Source organism: Jaculus jaculus, chromosome 9 (genome assembly GCF_020740685.1).
Source record: "Jaculus jaculus isolate mJacJac1 chromosome 9, mJacJac1.mat.Y.cur, whole genome shotgun sequence".
Lineage (NCBI taxonomy): Eukaryota > Metazoa > Chordata > Mammalia > Rodentia > Dipodidae > Jaculus > Jaculus jaculus.
Genome location: NC_059110.1, coordinates 121022213 through 121047917, shown reverse-complemented (window position 1 = coordinate 121047917; position 25705 = coordinate 121022213). Strand labels below are relative to the sequence as shown.

Genomic DNA, 25705 nt, shown 5'->3' with positions numbered 1-25705 from the left:
CTGGGGGCTTCCTTCAGCCTCGTAATATGCTTATTGGTCCTCTGGGGACTAAAAAGGTATACTTTTGTAAGGAGAACTACAAGAATGGCCCAGAACTGCCAGCCAGCAGTAACCATTCTGGGGCCCAGAGTACTTGATTACAAGGCCACTAGCCACAGTGCCTGTTGTAAACCACGTGAGAAGGAAGCAAGACCAAATGGAATGTTTGCACTTCTTCTGATTAACACAAAGTATTCCTCACTTCAGATGCCTCACCCCAGAGGCATCCCTTAGTGTCAGAAAGTCATATGTTGCTCAGCTTGTCAAAGGAAACCATTCTCCTAGTGCCCATTGCGTCGGACTTCCATACTGTTGCAGAAAGAGCCCAGAGGAAATTGGATGGTGTCCTGTGCTTCCTCCCCAGATCGATGGTTCTACGCTGCGGACACTGTGTTTGCAGCATGGGCCTCTCATCACATTCCACCTGAACCTGACCCAAGGCAACGCTGTGGTCCGCTATAGCTCCAAGGAAGAAGCCGCCAAGGCCCAGAAGTCTCTACACATGTATGTTTCTCCTCAGCTGCCCACACTACCAAGTGTGCTAGGTGGGGGCAGGGAGTGTCCTGTGGCTGCCCCCAAATAGCACCTCAGGCAGGTGCTTCAATCCATAGACTGTATCCTGTCACAGCTGGGAGCCTAAAAGTCCAAGAGCAAGGTGTAGCCACATGTGGCTTCTTTTGAGGGCACCTTTAGCTTATAGACAGGGCCTGTCCTCATCTCCCCATGTAAGGGCACCAGTCACTTGAGTGCCCCCTCAAAATCTCATTTAGTCACCTCTGTAAAGACTGTTTTTACACACTCACTTATGGAAACACTGGGGCTTCAAACTTAAGCTTGTGAAGTTGGGGGTTACAGTTAAGCTCATCACAGGTGTCTCACTGAGTGACCGAGGCTTGCCCTTTGTTAATAAGACTCCAAAGGGCACACCCACAGGGCACAGGGACAGAAAGCAGGTCTTACTAGGAACAGTCCACAACGTGGTGCTTCCCCCCAGGTGCCAGGGTTCTCACAGTGAGCCCACTCCCTCCCTAGAGGACACTTCGGCCCAGACCGGAAGTGGGCCTGCTTGGGAGCAGCACAGGACCTAGGGCCTAGAAATGCGTTGTGGTTTCTAAAGCTCAGGATGAAGTTACACAGCTGCTAACTGTCCCTACCAGTTTACTGGGTTTTTTTTTTGGGGGGGGGGGGAGTTGGTTTTTAAGGTTGGGTCTAAACCAGGCTGACCTGGAATTCACTGTGCAGTCTCAGGCTAGCCTCGAACTCACAGCCATCCTCCTATCTCTGCCTCTTGAGTACTAGGATTAAAGGTGTGTGCCACCACACCTGGCTTGTTTTTTTTTTTTTTTTGTTTATGTATGTGTATGTTAGGGTGTGTATGAGATTGTGGGTGTGCATGGTTGCATGTGCAGGTCAGAGGACAACTTTGGGTGGGTCCTCACTTGTCTGCCTCACTTGAGACAGGCTTTCTCTCACTTGATCTCTCTGCTCTTCTTTGGAATTATCTTGTTTCCATCTCACAGCTTCCAGCTTTTATTTATATATATTTGAAGAGAGTTAAAAGTGTGTGTGTCTGGGTGTGCCAGGTCCTCTTGCCCCTGCAAATTGACTCCAGACACATGTGCCACTTTGTGTATCTGGCTTTACATGGGTGCTGGGGAATGAACCCAGAGCCATCTCCCCAGCCCTCAGCTTCTTTATATATTTTTTTGTTTGTTTGTTTGAGAGAGAGAGAGAGAGAGAAAGAATGGGTGTATCAGGGCCTCTAGCCACCACAAATGAACTCCAGACTCATATGCCACCTTGTGCATCTGGTTTTACATGAGTACTAGGGAATCAAACCTGGGTGTTTAGGATTTGCAGGCAAGTGCCTTAAGTGATAAGCCATCTCTCCAGCCCAGCAGGTTGTTGCTTTCATTTGTTTGTTTGTTCTTCATGGGGTCCGGATATGAAGCCCCATTACTCGGGCTTGAGCAGCAAGTGCTCTCACTGAGCCCTCACCCCAGTCCGTTCCCCCGTTTAATGGCTTATTGAAACACACACACACACCCCAGAGCTGGCAAGACTGTTCAAGAGCCTAATGACTGCAGTAGCAGGAGCCCTGGCAGGCTCATTCTCTGTCTCTCTCAGCTGACAAATAATTTTTTTCGGGCTGGAAAGACGGCTTAGTGGTTAAGGCATTTGCCTGCAAAACCAAAGCACCCAGACCTAGACCACAGAAGCCAGATGCACAAGGTGGCACATGTATCTGGAGTTTGTTTGCAGTGCCTCGTTCTCAATAAATAAGTAATTTAAAAGAACTTTTTTAAGTGCACCTTACACACTGAAGGAAAGCCCATCAACTTGGAGTTAGTGGCGGTGGTATAGCCTCGGGACCCAGGGTGACACTCACCTATCTCTGCTTTCCAGGTGTGTGCTGGGAAACACCACCATCTTGGCTGAGTTTGCCAGTGAAGATGAAGTGAACCGGTTCCTGGCCCAAGGCCAAGCCCTGCCACCCACCTCCAGCTGGCAGTCCAGCAGTGGGAGCAGCCAGCCACGACTTGGTGCCTCAGGCAACACCCATGGCCTGGTGCGCAGCGATGCTGCCCACTGGAATACCCCGTGCCTGAGTGGCAAAGGCAGCAGTGAGCTGCTGTGGGGCGGGGTGCCTCAGTACTCCAGCAGCCTGTGGGGCCCACCCAGTGCTGACGAAGCCAGGGTGATTGGTAGTCCCACACCACTAGGCACTCTGCTGCCCGGGGACCTGCTCAGCGGTGAGTCCATCTAGGGACCACAGTCGTCGGGAAGAAGAGAACCCACCATGCCAGGCTGGCACTGTGGCTCCACCCGGCGGACAAGTTGCCCTTGGCCCCTTCCAGTACCTCTGTCCAGTTCTGAAGATGAACCTTGGCCATGGCCCTTGAGAACTGTCCTGAACAGTGCGGGCTGCGTTTGGTCAGTGTCATGTGCTAGTGACAGGATGTTACTCATAGCTTTTTATTTTGTGTCGTCTTGTGTTTGTATGGTGTGTTGTCATTTTGAGTTTTAAGTATAAAAGCTGCTTAGACTAGTTCTGTCATGAAGGGCACTTTTCAGATGGTGGCTGGAAAGGGTTACTTTACCGCGGGCAGGCGGGTGAGGAGACCGAAGCCCAGCGAAGCCGAAGCCGAAGCCGAAGCGAGCCTGTGACGATTATGCACACTTCCAGAGGCGGTGGGTGGTCACGGGCAGAGCCGAGCGACAGGCCGGACGCCGGCTGCTCTCTGTCCCCCTAGATCCGCCTATGCACATTACCCTTGTTTCATTACTTTTTCATGTCATTTTTTTTAATCCCAAAAAATATTTTTTAAAAGTTAAAAAAAGACATATCAAACATGCAAATACTTGAATCCAGCAGGCCAATAATGAAATGTGAACACTTTCCAAGTCGAGTTCTACACTTCCAGGTCGACATCAGTACACAGAAAACAGGCTCTAGGAAAAACTTCTAAGTTCATAGCCTACGTGTGCGTGTATGTGTGAAGGGGTGTGTGTGGGTGTGTGTGTGCGCGCGCATGCTCCTGCACTGTACGCGCTTCCTATGTGCGCGTGTGAGTGTGTGAGGGACTTAGCTGTGGGTTTCCCTTTTATTCAGTATATGCTTTTTTTGGCGCATTGGTCAAACGTTCGTTGCTATTATTAGCTTCTAACTTTGCACTGAGGTGTCCCTGCCCTTCCTTTAGCGAACCCTAAACATTAAAGAGAACTCACAGGACAGGGCCGGTGACAATTCATGTGTAAATGTTTACTCAAGGACTCTGTTATTGCGTTTAAAATTACAGTGTAAATCTCTGGAGAAACAATATGGATATCTACCGTTAGCAGCTTTTTATTGTGGACTAATGCAAGAAAATTATTACCAGAGTATTGCACCATTTTCCATGTGGAATATAAAGTTCAAGAGAAAGAACTGTTGTTGAACTGTGGCCATAGATACTTGTGGAGATGGGCGTCCGCGACGGGAGCGGAAGCCAGCACTTGGACGTGGTTGTGACCGCTGTCGGAGGAGCTGTGGTTCATGCTCCTACCTGTTTACAGACCTTTTTTTCTCCTTCTGACTTTAAAAAAAAAAATTAAAAAGGAATTAAAAAAAAAGAGACTTCCGCCGTAAAGAAACCTATTTTCAGAATGCAGATACGTCTCTTCAGAGCTCTGGGATGGGACACTGCTGTCCCCCTGCGGCCATCGTCGTGGACTCTGTCGATTGTCCTCTCCCTTCCTCAAGGTGACGAGGCGTTGTGGTCACTGTCTTGCACATGCCGGCGCGCTTGCTCTCAGGAAAGCCAGGGCTCCCGAGGGCAGCTCCACACCATTTCATGTATTTTTAAACCCAACTCCTAGCACTGAAGATGTTATTTAAAAAATGAAAAACAAAAAAAAAAATAATAAAATAAAGAAAAAAAGAAAAAAAACAAAGAAAAATCCCTAATCTCTAATGTGTAGCAGTTACATATTTACCAAATAATGGACTCAAAAGAAATAGATGTTTGAAGAGTGCTTTATATTAAAAATTGCTTTATGTTTTAAAAATGATCAATGTTCTGATTGTTTTGCAAGGAAGAAAGACAATGGAATAACATACCCTCCAGTATGTTTTAAAAATATATGAACATTGTACTCCCTGCCTGCTTGATCAGGAAACTTGTGCATTACATTTTTTAAATTAGCTTTTTAATGGTTTTATCAAAACAAAAAGTCCTGCAGGAGCAAGCGAGCAATGGAAGCTGGTTTTCTCGAGGGTCGGAACTATGCACAGACTGCTTAAGGCTTTTCTCACATGTCTAGCGCGTTAGGAGCAGACCTCAGTGACTACATCTCATCACCGTTCCGTGCACTCTGTATATTTGATGCACGCGCACCTGCACACGTGCGTGCGTGTGCACCAGACATACGACTTGTCTTGCTGCCACTGGCACGGCGTCGTAGAAAAATGCCTCGTGTTGCAGTTGGGGATGGGAGCGAAGGATCTGCTTGCTTGTTTGTTTTTAATTTTTGTGGGGTTTTTTTCTAATTTTTCCCCTTTTTCCTGGATCTTTATTTTGAACTTAAAATGTCTGTGACTCTTAAGATAAAAAGCGAGTTTGTGGCTCTTAATGTCTCTCCTCATAGAATGTGATTGCTGGACATGCACCGAACATTGCTTTCAAAAGTACAACGCTTTGTTGGATCTTAATAAATTGCAATTTTTTCTTGGCTATTCAAATTAGTGAGTTTTTTTCCCCCATTTTTCAAAGACAGCCTTTTTACTTGGTGTGTCCCAAAACTGAGAGCATGACCCTGCCCGCTGTGTCCATTCCATGTATTCACACTGAACCACTTGGTCATAAACTCAGAGTCTTTACAGTATGACTCACTGTGCTTTTCAGTTCTGCTGGTAATAGAAACATCCTGATAACCACTGGGATGCAGAGCACCCATCTGGCCCCCTGAATGGGATGCATGTGAAAATGCTGTCCTTGCCTAGCCAGCAGTGGGTGGGGGTGCTCTGAGGCACAAGGGGCTGGAGAGTGGCACAGTGGTACAGCATTTGCATTGCATGCACAAGACCCTCCCTCCCTGGGTTCCAGCCCTAGCTTTGTCCAGAAAAAATCAGAGCAGAGCATAGTGGTACTTGTACAGCCAACACTTAAGCTGAGGGTTAGCAGTACCTGAGCTCGGGGTCAAGGCCAGGCCGCACAGCAGACTCTTAAAAAAAATAAATAACAGCCAGGCTTGGCAGCGCGCGCCTTTAATCCCAGCACTTGGGAGGATCGCTGTGAGCTCCAGGCCACCCTGAGAATACATAGGTCAACCTGGGCTAGAGCAAGACCCTGCCTCCAAAAAAGTAAAGTAATAGCCTTCTGTGTTTGCTAGATACTTAATCGTCTACTTCCTTGAAACTGCCATGGCTAACGCCCACGAGGCCCCGGTGCCAGCGCAGTTGGGCTTGGGTGCTGTGTTGCCCTGGCAGAATCACAGGTGTCAGTGGAAATGGAAATACTTGTTCTGCTTTCTCAAGTCCGTGTTCTGAGGATGGACCCCACCCTGTCCCACAGCCGCTAACACTGAGGACGAAATCACTGGAGACTAAACACAGAAGAGGGCACTGGGCCCTGCAGGATGCACCTGGCAGCCTGGCATGGACCTGTTGGCAGAAGCCCCTCTGTATGCCAGTCCTTTAGCCAGGGCCTGTCTGTGCCTGGCTTCTGCAGAGCCGACTGAGGGTCCTGCCCTGCCATCCAGGCCAAGCAGCAATCCAGGCTTGCGTTGTCTCTGCAGTCAACCACTCCATGCCTTGACGTCCTTGGAAGCAAGCAGCGGGCTTCACAAAGATGGCACTGCCCTGGCCTTGGGAGCCAAGTTGGACTCTGACAGTGGAGAACAGAGAGAGAGGGCCTGGCTGGAAGGCCTCCTGGGACCACGCTGGGTGGAAAGTTGGCTTAGCACCCAGGACTGAGGCAATGGTGGGCTTAGAGCGGCGATCATGGCGCTGTTCTGACAGCGCAGCACAGTTGCTGACGGCAGAGCAGAGCGCCCAGCAGAGGTGAAGACGTAAGGGACAGCGTGGGCTGCCACAAGCTGGGCTGTGCTGGGCGGAGAGGGAAGGGGGGAAGCTCACAGCTCAGGAACATCCTTCGCAGCAGCAAGCTGCACAGGGTCGCCATGCCAGGTCTCCACACCAAGCTTAGAAGTGTTCCCAGTACCCGCGCAAGAAGCCTGTAGCTAGCCAGCCTCAGATGCATGACTTGTTGCAGGCTATTCTTGATTACATTGACTCCCTGTCTCAAAAGAAGCAACAGCAGCCGGGCGTGGTGGCACACACCTTTAATTCTAGCCCTTGGGAGGCAGAGGTAGATGGATCACCACGAGTCTGAGGCCACCCTGAGACTACACAGTGAATTCTAGGCCAGCCTGAACTAGAGTGAAACCCTACCTTGGGGGGGAAAAAAAAACGGGCATAGTTTTGTGTTTGTTCTGATATGCCATAGTCACCTTTCATTGACTGAAGTGGCAGTTTGCACTGTCCAAGTCAAGTTGATCACATTTGGCAGTTAAAGTTCTCTCCCCCTCTCCCTTCCCTGCCTGCGAAACCTCAGGAAGCACCTGGGGCAGCTCCTTAGCAGAGCACGTGTCTGGCTTAGAGGTGAAGCACTGAAGGAGCTCTGCCACTTGCTAGTGACCCCATGCCATGAACTGGGAAGCTGGGGCTTGAAGGCCACTAAGCGTAGCCAAGGGAGCCAGCTGACTGGATGCCCTCCAGGCATCACATGGCTGGCTGGGAAGAAAAGTGGGGAAGCTAGCTAGCTCTTGGTAGGAGACGCAGTCCCCTCCACACCCACACACACATTCAGCTGGCCAAGGTGGCACGGGCAGCACGGGGCAGGGCTGGGTGGGAGCGGGTGTTTCTGGACAGTGGAAGTCCTCCGGGAAGACCCAACTTCATCTCCAGACTTCAGCTAGTTGGACAAGGGTCACCCACACAAAGGGTCTCATCCACTGTTCCCTAGGGCAGCAGCCACATCTGTGGCACCTCCCCACCCAGCCCATTTGACGGAAGACTGGCAACGTGCAGGGCGATGCACCAGAAAACACCCTGGAAAAGCTCCCCCTTCTCAGCGGCTCATCCTGACCTGGGCTTGAGGCAGAGTGCCAGGTCATCACCCACCAGGGCCGGGCCTTGGGGTAAGACATTGGATGGGTTAAGACCCAGGGTAGTGGTATAGTCTCGACTGCCCACCTAATTTTGCCCGTCAGCACTCAAGCCTACAGGTGTAGGTAAACGTTGCCACCCAGGGCCGGGGCCAGCTCCCTGTGGTGGTCCCTAAGCTCCAGTGTGCCAGTGGTCACCAAGGCCTGGAAACCCCTTCTGCCAGGCCTACAGCCAGTGACTGCAGAATTAACCCGGCTGCCTCCCATGAGCTGTCGCCAGGAAGAGGCAGCAGCGCGCGAGCTGGGCAGGGGGAAGGGCCCTGGCCTCCAAGTACCTGCTGGCTCCTGAAGCGCAGCCCCTCCCCCAGCCTCTCACCCACAAGCCGCCTCGGCCCCCTGCCAAGCAGCTCCCCTCCCTAAAGTTCACGTCGTCCCCTCAGAATCCTTCCCTCAGTCCGCCTTCCTCTCATCACACTAAGCGTCGCCACCGTTGGCTCCTCACACTGGATACCACCTGGACCTTCCACGGCCCTGGACGAGGAGATTGCCCCCTCTCCCAGCAGCTCAGCCCGCAAAGGGCGAGCACCAGGCCAAAGTCTCCACAGGGAATGGGGAAGGGCAGGCCATGGTGCCAGCAGGTCCCTGGCACCTGCACAGGTCATCACACACCATCCCGTTCACACCCACTTAATCGGAAGTCTCAGGCTGGGCAGGACCCCAAGGTACCCAGCCCCCAGGCCACCCTTGCAGCAGCTCCATCACCAGTTCAAGGGAAAGCGGTCACTCCACCATCCAGGTGTCTCATGACCCCTCAGGTCCACGTCTCTGCCTTCAGGGCTACGGTGACTAGGCGTGCTGGGCGCGTGTGCAAGGACCATCGCTGTCCTGCCAGTCACCCCCTCCACGTGCAAGCTGAGCAGGTGCTGTGACGGCCTCCTGGGTTGCATCAGGCCTGCCAGAAAAGGAAGTCAGGGGCCTAACCACCATCAATGCCTCTCCTGCCTGAGTGTGCCTGAAGACCTGGAGTCCTTTCTGGGAGAGACAGTCCCTAACGGAGCCATCAGGACCCCCAGAGCACTGAAGACGGCCACCTGGACTTGAGTGGTATTCTCCCGGGGGAAGGGGCTGAGCTGCAGGAAACAGCCACTCCTGCAGCCTAAGGCTCTGGTTTCCATCACAGCTCCGTGGGGTGCAGCCCGCACAGCAACCCCACCGGGGCCCGTGTTGTTTCAACAAAAGCCTGCCATTGGTGCGGGGGTTCAAGGAACCCATGTACATCCGCAGTCAGGACTAGGTAGTGCCAGACCCTCCACTACATGAGGAAACTGAGGCTGGGACCCTGAGGAGTGAACGTGAGACGCAAGGGCTGGCTCAGGGCTGTGGACGATGGACAAGATGCAGCCTCAGCTCCGAGACACTTCCCTGAGCAGGGCTGCAGTTTCTGGTGAGGGGACAAGGCCTGGCAGTGGCAGCCGGGGGGACATGCGGTCATGGCCTCTGGGGTCAGCCTCCATCTGTTCCCCTCCCCCGTAGGAGCAGTGGGGGCAGGAAAAGCCATGTCTCTGTGCATGGGTGCATGTGTACAAGGGCAGGAGACCATCTCCCTCTTGTCAAGGCCTAGATGGGGCCTGAAGAACAAACACCCTGCTATCAGAGTGTGTCTGAGTCCCGCAGCAGCAACTCATCTCGGCCACTGCCCTGCACTGGCAGGCTTAACTGCAGTGACAGGACGGCACTGACAGAGAATGGGGCCAAGGAGAGGGCCACCGGGCACCAACGAGAGCGGGGGTGGGGAGGCGGCAGAGGTGGCTCAAGGGGAGGAGGCTGCTGGGCAGCCAGCCCACGTGACTCTCATGAAGAGGAGAGGCAGAGGGCACTCAGCAAGGGTGCCCTCTTTCCACTTTCTCCTCTCCCACCCACCTAACCGCTTCCCTCCCAGCGCATCTGCCACAGACCCTCCGCCCCGCCTTCACCTGCTTCTCTGCTTCCTCTCATACACAGAGTGAAGCTTGTTGATCAAGAAGATCTTGTCCTCGCCCTCCTACAACGAATGGTCAGAGCATGAAGAGTGAGAGAACAGGAGTTGTCCATCCTTCCATCCACCCAGAGCCAGCCCATTCCACCTTCACAAAGGGCCGGCAACATCACGGTAACAAGAAGTTAAGAGGGGCAGGGGCCTGAAGAGATGGCTCAGAGGTTAAGGCACTTGCCTGCAAAGCCTAAGGACCCATGTTCGACATAAGCCAGACACACAAGGTGATGCACGTGTCTGGAGTTTGATTACAGTGGCTGAAGGCCCTGGCATGCCAATTCTCTCTCTCTCTCACTTGTATTAAAAAAAAAAAAAGCGGGGGCAAGAGAGATGGCTTAGTGGTTAAGGCATTTGCCTGCAAAGCCAAAACATCCTGGTTCAATTCTTCACAACCCACGTAAGCCAGATGCACAAGGGGGCACATGCATCTGAAGTTCATTTGCAGTGGCTACAGGCCCTGGTGTGTCCATTCTCTCCCTCTGTCTTTCTCTGCCTCTTTCTCTCAAATAAATAAATAAAGTATATTTTAAAAAAAGGTCAAAGAGGTACCAAAAGATGGATGTGGTCAACTGCACAGTGGGAGCCCATGGGACAGCAAGACTCAATTCCAAACTGGCCCTGCCACTTCCTAATGGAGAGAATGCCCTGCTTGCCTGCTTTTGTTTTGTTTTGTTGGGACGAGGTGTCATATAGCACATGCTGGCCTTAAACTCACCACTCATGTGACCTTGAACTTCCTGATCAGCCACCTCTACTTCCCACATGTTGGGGGACTATAACTACGCACCACCTGGCTTACCATGCCACCTTAATAAAAACGGTTACAAGGCTGGGGAGATGGCCCAGTGGTTAAAAGCCATTGTTTGCAAAGCCTGCCAGTGCAGGTTTAATTCTCCAGTACCCACCTAAAACCAGATGCAAAGTGACTCAGGTATCTGGAGTTTGCAGTGGCAAGAGGCCCAAGCACACCCATTCTCTGCCTGTCTCTATTCACAAATAAACAAAAATATTTAACACAAACATTATTTTCAGGCTGGAGAAATGGCTTAATGGTTAAGATGCTTGCCTGTGAAGCCCAAGGACCCAGGTTTGATTCCCCAGTACCCATGTAAGCCAGATACACGAGGTGGTGCATGCATCTGGAGTTCATATGCAATGGCTAGAGACCCTGGCACGCCCATTCCCATTTTCAATCTCTCTCTCTCTCTCTCTGTCTCTCTCTCTGTTTCTCCCTTTCTCTCTCAAATAAATAATAATAAAGTTGTTTTAAAAAATTATTTCCAACTGCCTTTAATCCCAGAAGAGGCAGAGGTAGGAGGATCACTATGAGTTTGAAGCCAGTCTGGGACTACAGAGAATTTCAGGTCAGTCTGAGCTAGCGTGAGACCCTACCCTGAAAAAAAAAAAAAAAACAACAAAAACATATTTATTTTCAAATCTGACCTCCTTCAGCCTTATTCTACATCTGACTTATGAGGATCCATGTTCTATGTGGGTCCCCAGAGATACCTAGCACCTTGGGATACCATCTAAACCCACATCAGGCCCCACAGCAAAAGCAGACATTACTTCCAGTCACGGCCAGTCTCAGTGGGGTCCCTGCTCCTTGAGATCAGACCACATCACACTTGTTCTCTACTTCACCCCAATCACACAGATTCACACCAATGGGGCTGGCCCAGTGGCTCACACCTAACCCAGCACACTTGTGTGGTGAGGCAGGAGGATCACCTTGAGTTTCAGGACAGTCTGATTACACAGTGAGTTCCAGGACAGCCTGGGCTGCAGAGTAAGACCCTATCTCAAAAGCCAACAGAACAAAACCACGGATGCACAGGCAGGGTGGCACAGGGGAAGGTGGGTGCTGAGAGGCCACGGCGGGAGGCTGTACAGAGCACTGAGGGCACAGGTGGCGTGGGTGGGGCACTCACATTTCGGATCTGCTCCTTGAGCAGGCAGATGACCTTCCGCTGGCCTTTCACGACCTGGATGTTGAGGTAGATGACAGCCCTGAGGAGGCAGCGGCTCAGGCTGGAGCTGACGGTGCAGTGCCCGCCCAGGCGAAAGGCCTTACCAACCCACCGGCAGCACTCACAGCAGCAGGGCTGACACCAGGAAGAGGAAGAAGGTATTCTCCACCAGGTAGCCGTACAGCCAGGGCAGCCAGGAGGCCCCCGCGCTGGCGCTCTCAAGCCGGCGCACCCACACCGTGCCAGCCATGTACATGGTATCGAGGGTCCGGAATGGGCCACAGGTGCTTGAGGGCTTCACCCTGGGGAAGAGGGCAACGGGGAACCCTGGACAACAACCCCACACTCGCTTGGACTCTTAAGTCCAAGCCCCACTCCAAAGCCAGATCCCCAGGGCCGTGGCCAACTCACTGCCAGATGGCGTAGCAGAGGAAGACGGCAGCGCCCAGGAAGGCCGGGAAGCAGAGCAGCGTGAGGAACACGGTGCTCATATGCAATGCCAGCCAGGGTCTGCGTGGAGCCTGGCAGTTGGCCATCAAGCTCGCCTGTGAACCAAAGCAGCGCTCTGCACTCCATCAGGGCCACCGTGTCCCGGGCACCCGGGTACCCCTACCCCAAACCTGGACCTCAGAGAGGGTGGAAGGGGCCAGGCAGACAGAGGCTACGCAGGGAAGCCTCGATCTAGAACCCAGAGCCAAGACCCCACCCCTCTCACCCAGGAGATGGCAACCTCAATAGACAAAGGAGGCACTCCCAAGCCTCAGCTTGAGCACAGGGGCTGATCCCCGCTGACCACAACTCCAAAAGCTCTGGACTCATGATTCCCAATCATCGCCTCCCTCAGGCCTGCGAGAACGCTGTCCCCACTGTGTAGCTGAGGACGTGCCAGATGAGGGCCCCCAAGGTCCTGGCTGTCAGTCCCCAAGCACATGGGCTAAGGATGGAAGCCCAGGGTCACTCCCAAGAGACCAAGCCCGCCCTGCCGCCACCTCACCTTCTTGACTTGGAAGAGCAACAGCAGCCTGAGGATCTGCACAGCCGGCAGCAGTGGGGAGAAGAGGACACCCAGCCTAGGGGGACGGAGGGCTGGGGTGAGCACCCTGCCCGCGACACAGAGCCACCGTCGCCCTCCAACGACCCCCACCCCCCGGGACAAGGAAGGACTTCTGGGGCCCAGGGGGAAGAGGTACCTGTAGACCACCAATGGCGGGTAAGGACTTACCAGGTCAACGTCTGCCCGTAAATCAAGTCCAGAACATTCCGTGCAATGTCAAACTCAGGCTTTCGCTGCCTCTTCAGCTTCTTCTCTGAGATGAGCCTGGGAAGAAGAGTCACTCCTGAGGGACAGACAGGGGCAACCCTTGTCCCCAGGAAGGTGCACAACCAAGGACCATGTGAACTCGTGCCAGCTGATACCAAGCCCACTCCCCACCCCCAGCAGGCACAAGTCACCAAACAACAGCCAGCGCTGGCACTACAGGGCTCTCCGAGCCTGTTCCCTAAGCAGGTTGAGGACACCCTGAGCGGTACACAGAAGCCTTAAAAGACAAAGTGAGGGGCTGGCACTGTAGCTCAGCGCATGGTGCTGGGTTCAGTCCTCAGTGCCAGAAGCAAAAAGTTCGATTGTCTACAATTATGGAAGTTGTCAATAAAAAAAATTTAAAAAGAAAAGAAAAAGAAAATTTAGGAGCCAGGTGTGGTGGTGCACACCTTTAATCCCAGCACTCGGGAGGCAGAAGTAGGAGGATTGCCGTGAGTTTGAGGCTACCCTCAGACAACATAGTAAATTCCAGGTCAGCCTGGGCTACAGTGAGACCCTACCTCAAATAAAAAACCTTAGCTGGGTGTGGTAACGTACATCTTTAATCCTAGCACTCAGAAGGCAGAGGTAGGAGGACGATGCTACACTGAGACTACATAGTGACTTCTAGGTCTGCCTGGGATAGTAAGGCCCTACCATGAAAAACCAAAATAAATAAATAAATAAACCCTTAGGGCTGGAGAGGCGGCTCAACAGTTAAAGATGTTGGTTGCAAAGCCTGACAGTCTGGATTCAATTCCCCAGTACCCAAGCAAAGCCAGATGCACAAAGTGGTGCATGTGTCTGGAGTTCATTTACAGTGGCAAGAGGCCCCGACATGCCCATTCTCTCTGTCTGCCTCTCTCTCTCCCTCAAATAAATAAATGATATTTTTCTTAATCTTACAAATGTTACTTACTCTTGGGCCAGGCATGGTCACACAGGCCTATTATCCCAGCACTTCAAAGAAGTATTATGAGTTGGAGACCAGCCTAGGCTGCATAGTGAGACACTATCTCAGAAAACAAAACAAAGTAACTAATTTTAAAAATCTAGGGCTGGGGCTGGAGAGATGGCTTAGTGGTTGAGTGGCTTGTCTGCAAAGCCAAAGGACCTCAGTTCGATTCCCCAGGACCCACATAAGCCAGGTGCACAAGGGAATGCATGCATCTGGAGTTCATCTGCAATGGCTGGAAGCCCAGGCATGCCCATATTCTCTTTCTCTCCCTCTCCCCCACCTCTCTCTGCTATTTCTCGCTCTCAAATAAATAAAAATAAAATATTTTTTTAAAAAGTCTAGGGCTGGACAGATGGCTTTACAGTTAAGGCATTTGCCTGCAAAGCCAAAGGACCCAGGTTTGATTCCCTATGATCCACATAAGCCACATCCACAAGGTAGTGCATGGGTCTGGAGTTTGTTTGCAGTAGCTGCAGGCCCTGTGTCTCCCTCTTTCTCAAATAACTAAATAAAAGTAAAAATATTTTTTAAAGAGACAAAAAGCACCCAAAAGGCTAGAACCTGAAACCACCACACCCGAGGGTGTGAAGGTTCCCCTTTCCTCTCCCATCCTCCCATGACTGACCAACTTCAAGGACAACGCAGACCTTTGAAACCTCATCTATCTTTCCCTTCTGAAAGCCACTCATCCTGCCTCCAGCATGTCCTCTTCCATCTGAGGACCTTCCCCAGTCGGACAGACACAGCACAGGGAGGCAAGCGCCCTAGCCCACCCTGCCGTGTGCGCGGTGGGCCAGCCAATCCTGCCACACCCTGTCCTGCCAGGTTGACACCAGGAGCCCAAAGGACACCACGAGCAGCCCCCCTCACCTCCACACCAGCTCCCCGAAGAGTGTGTCAAGCAGTGCAAACAAGAAGTCCATCACCAGGAAGCGGTACAGCTCCTGGCCCACAAAGTCCTCCCAGCAGCGGCTCGGCAAGGCGGCCACGTGGCGGCCCAGCCAATGGTAGCAAAGAACTCCCAGGATGACCATCTTGAGGATGAGGTTCCTGTACGGGAAGGGGGACACAGAGGCTGAAGGGGCCATGCTGGGGCAGGCAGACGCGCCCCGGAGGCCCACACAGCAGCAGCACCAGTCTGCCCGGCCACACACCTGCTGATGGCCACGTACACCTCCAGCACGGGAGACTCATGCCGCTCCAGGGCGGCCAGGCCACGGAACAGGTAGGAGGCGCCCAGGTTGAGGACGCTGACCACCAGGGGCAAGGCCAGCAGCCCCACCTCCTGGCCAGCAGGGGAGGGCTGGGTCATGGAAGACACACATTGGGACATGTTCACAAGGGTGGCCTGTCGGGGCAGGAGCTACAAAGAGAGCCTGGCAAGGAGGCTTGGAAGGGAGAGGCAACCTGGCAGGTGGCACCACTTCCTCCCCCAGTACACACAGCCCAGTCCAGGCCACAGTTCCAACCACAAAGGAAGTAAGAGAGAAACTAAAATACACAACATAAAAAGAAAAGAGGAGAGGAAGGGAAAGGAGGGGGGGAAAGGGGAAAAAAAAAGAAGGAAAGGAAAAGAAAGAAAGGAGGGAAAGAAACCATAATGGTGAGACAGCAAAGGAATATGAAAACCACCTTGGGACCCAGGCTTGGTGGGGGAGGCACTACCAGGTCCCTCCGGGTCCCCTGCCACACCTGGACCATGACCTCGGAGAAGGTGAGGACAGCCACTGCACAGCCCATCGTGGTCCCCAGACACAGCAACCACACCAGCCCCAGCACGACCACCTGCCGCAGCCGCCCACACGTGCTCTGGGGACACTTGCGTAACTGCCACTCCGACAGCAGCTCCTGCGGGTGGCAATGCGCTCGTGTCACCCAATCCCAAGTAGACCCGCACCCCACGTGCAGGCCGGGATGAAGACCAGCCTAGCGGGCCCCACCCTCCCTGAACTGGCCTTTCCTTCCAGGTCCCAACCCACATCCAATCCCGCAGGGACACAGGAAACATGGGGCACCTGCCACCTTGAGGCCTGTCTCTCCCCACCACTGCCTCTGGACAGCCCGGCCTGAGGCCTTTGCCAGGGCCCCTGCAGTTATAGGTGGCCGCCAGCCCCTCCCACAGAGGCTCCCATGCGCCACGTCAGAGCCGCACCAAGCACTTCCAGGAAGTCCAACAGACCCATGAACTTGGCAACAGAGTCTGAACCCCAGATTCTTCTCATCTCATAGTGCTCATCCCCTCAGGCACTGTGGTCACCCAAAGACTATAAAGGGGGTCGTGTGCTGCTGGAGTCAAGAGCTTCAGGCTAGGAGGGCACAGCCCCCACCAGGGGCCCCTGGGAGCAGACCGAGCTCCTCATCCTTCCCGCCTGAACATACTAGACCAGTGTCTGCAATGCAGACGCCTGCGTGTTGCTCGGCCTGGCTTTACACCACAGAGGCAGCCCAGCTGAGGCAGGGGGGCAGCAACATCAGACCTGTGCCATCAGCAATAGCCGATGACACCCACAGACCCAACGCGTCAAGGGCAACTCGCAGCCAGACTCCCCGTGTGGCCATTTGGTCCTACGAAGGCCAGATCTGCAGAAGCTGGGTGGCAGAGTGGTGTCCAGGGCCGTGGGCAGGGCAATTGGTCACTCACCTTCAGCTGGGTGCAGATGTTGTCCTGCTGGACACGGGAGGCCCGCTTTTGAGTCACCTTGTAGTCCCAGGAGCAGAAGACAGTGAGGGCATGGACACCCTTGGTGCTGCCCACCCGGTAGCTCTCACCAAAAGAATGGGACATGCTAGAGAGAGAGAGACGGGGCACCCCTGCAGCCCCTAGCTGTGCCATGCCAGGGTCAGATGATGGATGGGTGGGCAGGAAGTTAGGCGAAAGAGGACCAAGAAGGAAAGACGGATGAACAGGTGGGTGGGTAAGTGGACAGGTGGATAGGCAGATGGGGAACGGACCAACAGATGGAGGACGGATGGGCGGGCGGTAAGTGGGTGGACAGATGGGTACATAGACATTCCATGGGAGGACAAGACGGATGGATGGACGGAGGGATGAGTGAGCGGGTGGACAGATGGGGATGGACGAATGGACGGGTGGGCTGATGGGCAGGTGGGTGGATGGTGGATGGATGGGTGGGTGGGAGGGTGGATGTGGAGAGGTAAGTAGGTAGACAGATGGGTGAAGACAGGAACAATGGAGAATGGGAGATTGACGGTTGCATGAGCGGGTGGATGTGTAGGTAGGCAAGTGGATGGATGGACGGACAGACAGGTAGGTTGGTGGGTAGACAGATGGACAGATGATGGTGGGTGGACAGTGCACTGACCCAGGGTGGGCGTGTGGTCAGAAGGAGGTGTGTGGCTGAGGGTCATTACCTGTACACCAGGGTGATGCAGGTGGTGAAGAAGACCGCTCCCACGGTGAGGAGATAGGCCAGCGGCATACTGTAGGGCAGGCTGCCTGCCCTGGAGCTGCAGTGGCCACTGTCCTGCGGGGCGGCGCACGGCTGACTGAGCGTGGCGTTGCTGTAGTAGCCGTAGTACATGACGGTGTGCGCGAAGTAGCCCTGTCCGGAGGCCAGGCAGTCAGGGGCCCGCCCGCCGCCCGCCGCCCGCCGCCCGCCGCCCGCAGGCCTCCACAGGCGGAGCGGCCACTCTCATAGGTGACCAGAAGGGAAGGCCTGGCCGGGATACTCAGTCACAGCACGTGGGGATCCCCTCAGGGAAGCTGTGACAGAGGGATGGCGGGGAGCACCTCACCCCTCCTGTGAGGAGCTCCAGCCCAGAGAAGGCGGGGGCCGGGCCGCGGGGCGCGGGTGGGAAGGCGGCCTGCACGCCGGCGAGGAAGGCCAGCAGGGGCAGCAGCAGCAGCGCGTTGAAGGCCAGCAGGGTCTTGAGGAAGAGGAAGTAGGAGAGGACGCTGGAGCCAAACTGGCCACTGATTTGCTTCAGGGTGTAGCGCCAAGGCCTGGCGGCATGCAGGCCTGAGAGCAATGCCAGCCCCAGGCTGTGCAGGGCCTGTGGGAACAGTAGCAGGATTGTCCTACAGGCTGCGACAACAGGACCCATCATCCATGAGCCCAGGCAAAAGCTGTGGCTACACGGATCCCATCGGGCAGCAGCAGGGTGAGGCGCCCAACCCAGGCCTCATAGCAAACGGCCTCGCCGCTCCGCCAGGAGGCTCCTACCAGAATGCAGGAGTATCTGAGCCGGCTGCAGCAGAAGGTCCCCCCTCGACCGGAGTGGCCCTTGTGCTTCCCACTGGGGCCCCAGCTCTTCTCTCTGGGGACAAATAGAGCCATTGGTGCCTGTATCGTGGCAGTGGGGGGAGGGAGCGTTGTTCCCTCCTGGGGGCCACACAGCAGGCTCAGGCATCAGCTGTGGCTATCAGCCTGGACAGAGCGGATGGGCACTCACCGGAGCCAGCGCTTCTCGGCCAGGCTCAAGGGCATGCCTCGGAGCATGTGGCCCCGCTGGGCCGCCGACAGGCCCTGCAGCTCCTTCACCAGCAGGCTCCGCTTCTCTGTCGAGAGGGCGACCAGTGTCCAGCATCCCCTGCTGCCCAGGGCCAGGGCCCTGCAGCCACCCCCCAGCCCGGTCCTCTCTTCTACAGCCTGTTTTAAGCCTAGATGGTTCCTCTCCGCCAGGACGGCCAAAGCCAGACCCGGGCCAGTAGTCCAAGCTAACTCCTGGCCCTCTAACCCCACTCTTTCAGCCACCACCCTCCTCCTTCACCTCCACCCCTCAAGCCTAGGAGCCCCTCTTCCCATCTCCCCCAAGTCCCAGCACCCTTAAGGCCCTGTGAACTTCTGCACTCCAGCTGTGCTCAGACCTTGTGGACGGAGGAGGGCAGGGCCTGGCCAGTGATAGGCTACAACCCACCCACACCCACTCCTCAGGAAGCCTGGCAGAGAAGCCAAAGACTGAGGAGTTCCAGGACCCAGCGGCGTCCTTGCTCATCTAAAAAGTCCAGCCGCCCAGCACGCCGCAGCGACAGCAAAGCCACAAGGGACCCAGGGGCCTGGGCTAGCGTGGCCTCTTCATGGCCGTTGTCAGCACCCTTTAGCCTCAAGTGTGAATAGGTGTCTCCTCCATCTTGACTAGCCAGGCGATGAGCACTACTCTAATCCCAACTTCGAAGCTGAGAAATGATCTTCAGGCTGGGACTGACAGCGCACGCCTTTAGCCCCAGCACTCGGGAGGCAGAGGTAGGAGGATCGCTGTGAGTTGGAGGCCAGCCTGACAGACTACATAGTGAATTCCAAGTCAGCCTGAGCTAGAGCGAGACCCTACCTCGAAAAGCAAAAAAAAGAAATAATCCTCAGACCGGGAGGATTGTGAGTTCGAGACCAGCCTGAACTGTACAGTGAGATCCTATCTCAAAACACCCAAGCCTTAGGAGATAGCCCAGTGGTAGAGTATCTTGCCTAGCATGCCTGGTGCCCACCCTGGGTTCCATCCCAGCACAGGAGGGGAGGAAGAGAGGGAAGCTCAAAGATGGCAGAATAAAAACATTCAGCTGACTCCGAGCCCATTCTACCATGCCCTGCCTGCTTATGACCCACCAAGCAGGTTGGCTTTGGGATCTCCTGTTTCTAAGACCCTTTCCCAGCTCCTGTGAGCTGCTGAGAAAAGCTAGATATGCTCCAACCTCAGGGCTTTGGCACATGTCTCCGCCTCCCTGAACCCCTGGAGGCTGGGCTGGCTCCAGGGTTCTCTGCTGCAGCCTCTCTCCTGCTTACATATCAGTCACCTGCTTACTGCCTAACTGGTATCCCACATAGGAGCTGCAAATAGGCTCCCGAGCCCAAGAGCACCATCACATGCCAAGGCCTCACCTGGCATCCCCAACACTCTGCTAAGAGGGCATTAGTGGAATGTGTGCCTCAAACATGACCCAACACTTGCCGGCCCTGAACATGCCCTTTGCAGTCCCTCTGAGGGAGGTGCGTAGTGGGAGAGGCTCTCAAGTAGCTGCAAGGGGTTGCTGGCCCTGCTGCACCCCCCTCCCATCGCCAGCCAGACCCCCTCCCAACAGACTCACTCACCATCCTCCTCCAGAGCTGTGGAGTCTAGCTCCAGATCATACAGGCGGAGGCTGGGCCGGGCGGAGCGCACCACGTTCCCCAGCAGGGGCCGGCTGCTCCTGCGGCGCAGTCTCACCGTACGGTTATAGTACTGGGAGATGATGGCTCCACGGCTGCGGCCTACAAAGGCAGGTAATGAGGCAGTTGAGGGGTAACAGGGCCCCCAAATGTAAACGGGAGGAATGTCTTTTAACCTGTTAGGGGCAATCTGGTCTTTCCCCCAAAACCAGGAGGTGTGAGGGCGTCTAAACATATGGCACAGAGCGTGGCTCTTCCTTATCTTTCCTTCCCTAAAGAGGTCCTAGCAATCTCCACCTTGCTAGAAGCCAACGGTGCCAGAAGAGGGGCTGGAGAGATGGCTCAGCGGTTAAGGCACTTGCCTGCAAAACCCAGTGATACTGGTTCTATTCCCCACACCCACATAAGCCAGATGCACGAAGTGGTGCATGCATCTGGAGTTCATTGCATGGCTGAAGGCTACTCCCCCACCCTCTGTCCTTCCCTGCTTGCAAATATGCATACATATATACATACATACATACACATACACACACACACACACACACACACACACACGTATATGTTGCTTCGAAGTTGAGTCTCACTCTTGCCCGGGCTGACCTGGAATTCACTATGTTGTCTCAGGGTAGCCCTGAACTCACGGTGATCCTCCTACCTCTGCCTCCCGAGTGCTGGGATTAAAGGCATGCACCACCACCCAGTTTAAAATATATATATTTTTTAATGTCAGAGGGGGCTGGAGAGATGGCTTGGTAGTTACAGAGCTTGACTACAAAGCCAAATGACCCAGGTTCAATTCTCCAGTACCCATGTAAAACCAGATGCACAAGTTGACACATGTGTCTGGAGTTTGTTTACAGTGGCTAGAGGCCCTGGTGTGCCCATTCTATCTCCATCTGCCTCAATCTCTTTCTCTCTCAAATTAATTATTTTTTTAAAAAATGAAATGAGGGCTGGAGAAATGGCTTAGTGATTAAGACTAAGGCACTTACATGCAAAGCTAAAGAATCCAAGTTTGATTCCCCAGGACCCAAGTAAGCCAGATGCACATGGTGGCGCATATGTCTGGAGTTCATTTGCAGTGGCTGAAGGCCCTGACATGCCTTCTCTCCTTCTCTCTCCCCCTCTTCCCTCTCTTAAATATGTATTTATTTTTTAAAAAGGGCTGGAGAGATTTCTTAGTGGTTAAGGCACTTGCCAGCAAAGCCAAAGGACCCAGGTTCAATTCCCCAGGACCCACGTAAGTCAGATGCACAAAGGGGCACACACATCTGGAGTTCATTTGCAGTGGCTGGAGGTCCTGGCAAACCCATTCTCTCTCTCTTTCTACCTGTCTATTTCTGTATCTCTCAAATAAATAAATAAAACTATTTTTTTTAAATCTAGAAAAGAACCTAAATTTTGGGGTTCAAGGACCTTCCTGAACCCCAAGCACCCCATTACACTACCTTGAAACACAAAAAAAAGTCAAAAAAAAGCTAGGCCTGGTGGTGCATGCCTTTAATGCTAGCATTCTAGAAGCAGAGGTAGGAAGATCGCCATGAGTTCAAGGCCACCCTGTGACTACATAGTGAATTCCAGGTTAGCCTGGGCTATCTCAATAAAAAAAATTTTTTTTAAATGCCTGAAGATTGCTGAAAGCTCACTCCTTTCCAAGGAAGATCATTCTTTCCTAGGAATGTAATGGGATCACTCTGTTTCCTAGAAACCTGGCAGTGCCCATCACCTGACATGCAGACTGAACTGATGAACTGAGTTCCCATCCACTAAATTCCCATAAAAGTCCCCAGTCAGGGTCAGCGGGTGAGCACGCCCCTTTCTGGGAGCCCCTCCTGCTATGCAGGAGGCTCTGCCTTCTAGCCTTTTCTTAAGCACTATAATAAAATCTTTTAGGGTTAGAGAGATGGCTTAGTGGTAAGGCGCTTGCCTGTGAAGCCTAAGGACCTAAGTTCAATGCCCCAGAACCCACCTAAGTCAGATGCACAAGGTGGCACATGCATCTGGAGTTTGCAGTGACTAGACACCCATTCTCATTCCCCGCCCTCAGCAAATAATAAATAAATACATAATAAATCTTTCTAAACTTCACCCTCTATGGTCTATGGGTTTCATTGGTGGCATGGTGGCACATGCCTTTAATCCCAGAACTTGGGAGGCAGAGGTAGGAGGATTACCATGAGTTTGAGGCCACCTTGAGACAACATAATGAATTCCATCCAGGTCAGCCTGGGTTAGAGTGAGACCTTACCTTGAAAAACCAAAAAATAAAAATAAAATAAGAATCTGGAGGCCACTGACACCCTAATTCCTGAGATAAGAAAAGCTCTGTCACTCTCAAAAACACCCCTAATTCCTATATTAGCAGCAGGGCAACAGAGAGCAGGGCCAGGTTCCCCAACCCTCAGCCCTCCTCAGGGCCAGGGAAATCTGCAGAAACCTCTACGTCTTTCCCAGGAATCTATTTTTACCCCTGTGACTCTCAAGTCATTTTTAGAACCCAGCAACAGGGACAGGGCTGTACTGGGCATCGGACAGGCAGAGCTAGAGACCTAAGATGCCCAGATACTGCCCCAGGCTGGAGTCGAGGCCAGCACAAGGGCAAAGGGTCCCACTCACCAATGGTGCGGCTGGGCATGCTGGCCAAGATGCGGAGTGTGGCCGAGCTGTAAGCGGGGACACCCCCGGGCTCCAAGAGGGTCGGGTGACGCTTGTCTGGGAATGAAGGAGATGCTGTAGCTCAGATGCCTCACCCACACTAGCCTCCCGGCTGCCCATACCCCACCAGCATCCAGGCCGGCACTCACCAGGGGCCCTTGCCGTCCTGCCCACTGGCAGCAGCTCCAGCCCCTCCTGTGCTGCCAGCAGGCTCTGCTCCTGAATGAGCCGGTGGAAGGAGTCATGCACCTCCCTTTCCTCATAGGGGCTGGGCTCCAGGCTAGTAAGGAGAAGCAGGTGTGGGAATCCAGGCTCTGGCTCTTAGCCCTCTCCAGCAGGGTAATTCATCACACCCAGCTGCCCCAAGCCCCAGAGCGCTTACTCCTGGTCTCCTGTGGTCTCTGGAACATCGAGAACTAAAGTCAGCGACTGAGCCATGTCTGTGGCGCACACCTCGGCAGTGCAGAGACCTAGGGCAGCTTCAAACCTGGGCACAATCCCCGGGACCTCCAAATGACCATCTGATGGGACAGAGAGAAAGATGGTTTTCAATGCCTGGCATGTGTGCCAACCCCTCACTCCCTGGGAAGCCTGTGCTACGGTAGCACCACCCTGCACCCATAGCTAAACACATGGTCAGTAGAGTGGCTCCAAATAACCTTCCCACCACAGGGGACCGAGTGGGAGGGGAGAAGAGGAAGGAAGGGTGTGAGGCTTGCAGTTCCCCATCAGTTTCCTGGATGTCGCCAGTCCCTGGAAACCAGGCCTGTGGACACTACCCCTGTCAGGCTGATTCCCAGGGTGGGGCCCCCGGGGAAACCTCCCTCTTGGAGAAGGGGCACAGCAGCTGAGAGGCCTTTCCTGGGCTCTCTGTGACCCCAAAGTGCTTCCTCTAACAGGAAATCCTACCCAGCAGCTGACTGGGGCCCAACACAGCAGAAGCAAAACACTGGAGGGTGCTCCGCCCTCCCCCACCCACCATTCCCCCACAACTCTAATCCGGGTGGGTGCTCCAAGGTCCCAGTGTTCCGAGAGACTGTCTCCTTACATTCCAACAAAGCAGTGCCCACTGGGGGAGGGTGCTGGACCAACACAAGGCCTCTTTGTCCTGGCTCTGAGGTCACCAGGCAGTGAGAAACTAAAACTACATTGTCTGGGGCTTGCTTAGTCCTCCAGGCCCCTTGCCTGCAGGGAGTGGGCTGCATAAATAGCTGTCCACCAAGGGACTCCTGCAGGGCTCTGTCCCCAAAGACTCAGGCCCAGCCCTGTCCTCTGTCCTTGCCTTCATCCCGGGGGACTGGCACAAGCTAGCCACACAACCCTTGCTCAGTGTGGGTCCTGGGGAGCACAAGGCGGGGAGACCAACCTAGAGCCGAGTTTCAGTAGGGTGGAAGGCAGCTCAGCTAGGCGGGGTAAGGGCCTTCCAGTGCCCGGGTCTGAGATCTCGTCCCGCACGCTCAATACCTCCCACGCTCAGGCCCCTCGGGCTGCCCTAGATGCCCTCTGCAGGGGGTGGGGGATGTGCGCCTGCTCGGAAGCTGCAAGGCGAGGGACTGGGCGCCGGGCCTGCCAGGTGCGCGCGGTTTCCGGGGCGCACAGCTTCTGCGCCCTGCGCCGGGCGGGGAGGAGTCAGGCTTCCAGGAACCAGAGCCCCGGCCGGCGGCCACGCAGGCCCGGAGCCTTCCCGAGTGGGGGTCGGAGACTCGGAGCCTGGAGCCGCTGCGGGGATGGGCGAGGGCTGCCAGTCCCCTCCCAGTTCTGGCACCGGCCAGTCCGCCGGGGAAAACCCGGGGAGGGGACCCTGGCCACCAAGTGTCCCCAGCCGCCGTAGGGGAGAACGAACCTGGGTCACCCGCCTCCAGGAGACGCCAGGGAGAAGCGGCCCTGCGCCCCGAGCCGCTCACCTGTCCGCCCAGGGGCCGCCGGAAGCCGCGGCCTAGGACACTCCACCTGAGGGTGTCCAGCCAGGAGGAGGAGTGACCAGAGGCCCAAGGGGGCAACCAGTGAGCGTCCCGGGCCTGGCGGGCGGAGCATCCGCTCTACCCGCCCACGTGGCGGCGGGCCCGGACGGTCACGTGACCAGCTCCTGCCCGAGGGGGGACCCCGCCTCTCCACAGCAGTGCCCGGGTGCCCGCCAGCTTTGGACACCCTCTCCCCTCCGCGTGCCCTACCCTGAACTCTGAGCGATAGTGTCTGGGTCTATAAAGTCCTCAATTTTGCTTGTTTTTCGAGTTAGGATCTCGCTCTCGCTCAGGCTGACCTGGAATTCAGTGTGTAGGTCTCAGGGTGGCCTCGAACTCACGGTTATCCTCCTACCTGTGCCTCCGGAGTGCTGGGATTAAAGGCGCGTGCCATCATCCGCCCGGGCTGAAGTCCATAATTTTTGTGGACTGTTGTTGCCCCAAGTTTCTGACCGGGACGGTTTCTCCAGACACGCCCACCTCCCAGGTTTTCCCAGTAGAACCGAGCTGCTCCACGTGCGATTAGCCGCCTCCCAGCCTCTGCTAACTTCTGCCCATGCCCCCCGCCCCCCAGGAAAGGGCTTACGCCAGCTACACTTCTGACAGCTTCCTGCGTTCTAGGTGCGCAGCCGGAGGGAGGGGAGAAAAAATAAACGAAAGTAACACTTGGTGTCTGTCCCCTAATGCTGTTCCCACGCCTGAGTTTTCTACGATTGATTCTCCCCCAATCCAGAACGTAGGCAGCGGTCTTCCTGTCTCACAACCGAGGTCAGTGAGGTTGAGAATCCTTCACCAGCCTCTGGGGTGCCACCAGCCCCGAGCTCCATGGACTAAACTGACTTTGAGCCCTCTTCCCCAAGTGGCTGGCAGGATGACCCTGAACTTGCAGCAGAAGGGAAGAGCATGGCACCAGATGGCACGTCCTGAAGCGATGGGATTGCCGTAGGCAAGGAGGGAGAGACCGCCGATGGCGTCTTTGCAGCTGTCCCTGTAAATCCTCAAGTTGAGTTCCCTCGGGCTGCTCCGAGACAGGGACACC

General features: G+C 54.7%; 2 protein-coding genes across 8 annotated transcripts in view; one reads left to right on the top strand and one right to left on the bottom strand.

Moving 5' to 3' along the window:
- Positions 1 to 5254, top strand: part of Tnrc6c (trinucleotide repeat containing adaptor 6C) — an 86348-nt gene extending 81094 nt beyond the window's left edge. For all 4 annotated transcript variants that reach the window (XM_045158449.1, XM_045158448.1, XM_004655230.2 and 1 more), the window contains 2 exons: positions 404 to 543; positions 2446 to 5254. In XM_045158449.1, the coding sequence (XP_045014384.1) occupies positions 404 to 543; positions 2446 to 2806 (501 nt within the window). In that variant the 3' untranslated portion in view covers positions 2807 to 5254. The remainder of the gene's footprint in view (positions 1 to 403; positions 544 to 2445) is intronic.
- Tmc6 (transmembrane channel like 6) lies at positions 4488 to 25149 on the bottom strand. Of its 4 annotated transcripts, none has more exons than XM_045158452.1 (20): positions 25022 to 25149; positions 23088 to 23226; positions 22855 to 22985; positions 22667 to 22762; positions 19991 to 20149; positions 18360 to 18465; positions 18131 to 18224; positions 17703 to 17960; positions 17319 to 17509; positions 16588 to 16732; positions 15579 to 15794; positions 15101 to 15249; positions 14817 to 14996; positions 12911 to 13006; positions 12683 to 12758; positions 12100 to 12233; positions 11814 to 11990; positions 11650 to 11728; positions 9660 to 9727; positions 4488 to 8638 (listed from the first exon to the last, which is right to left on the bottom strand). In XM_045158452.1, the coding sequence occupies exons 2-20, from the start codon at positions 23141 to 23143 to the stop codon at positions 8533 to 8535; spliced, it is 2517 nt and encodes an 838-aa protein (XP_045014387.1). In that variant the 5' UTR covers positions 23144 to 23226; positions 25022 to 25149; the 3' UTR covers positions 4488 to 8532. The 4 variants fall into 4 exon arrangements, with proteins under 4 accessions (XP_045014387.1, XP_045014386.1, XP_045014385.1 ...); XM_045158451.1 differs by lacking the exon at positions 25022 to 25149 and adding an exon at positions 24610 to 24736; XM_045158450.1 differs by lacking the exon at positions 25022 to 25149 and adding an exon at positions 24549 to 24688.
- Positions 25150 to 25705: the final 556 nt, after the last annotated feature.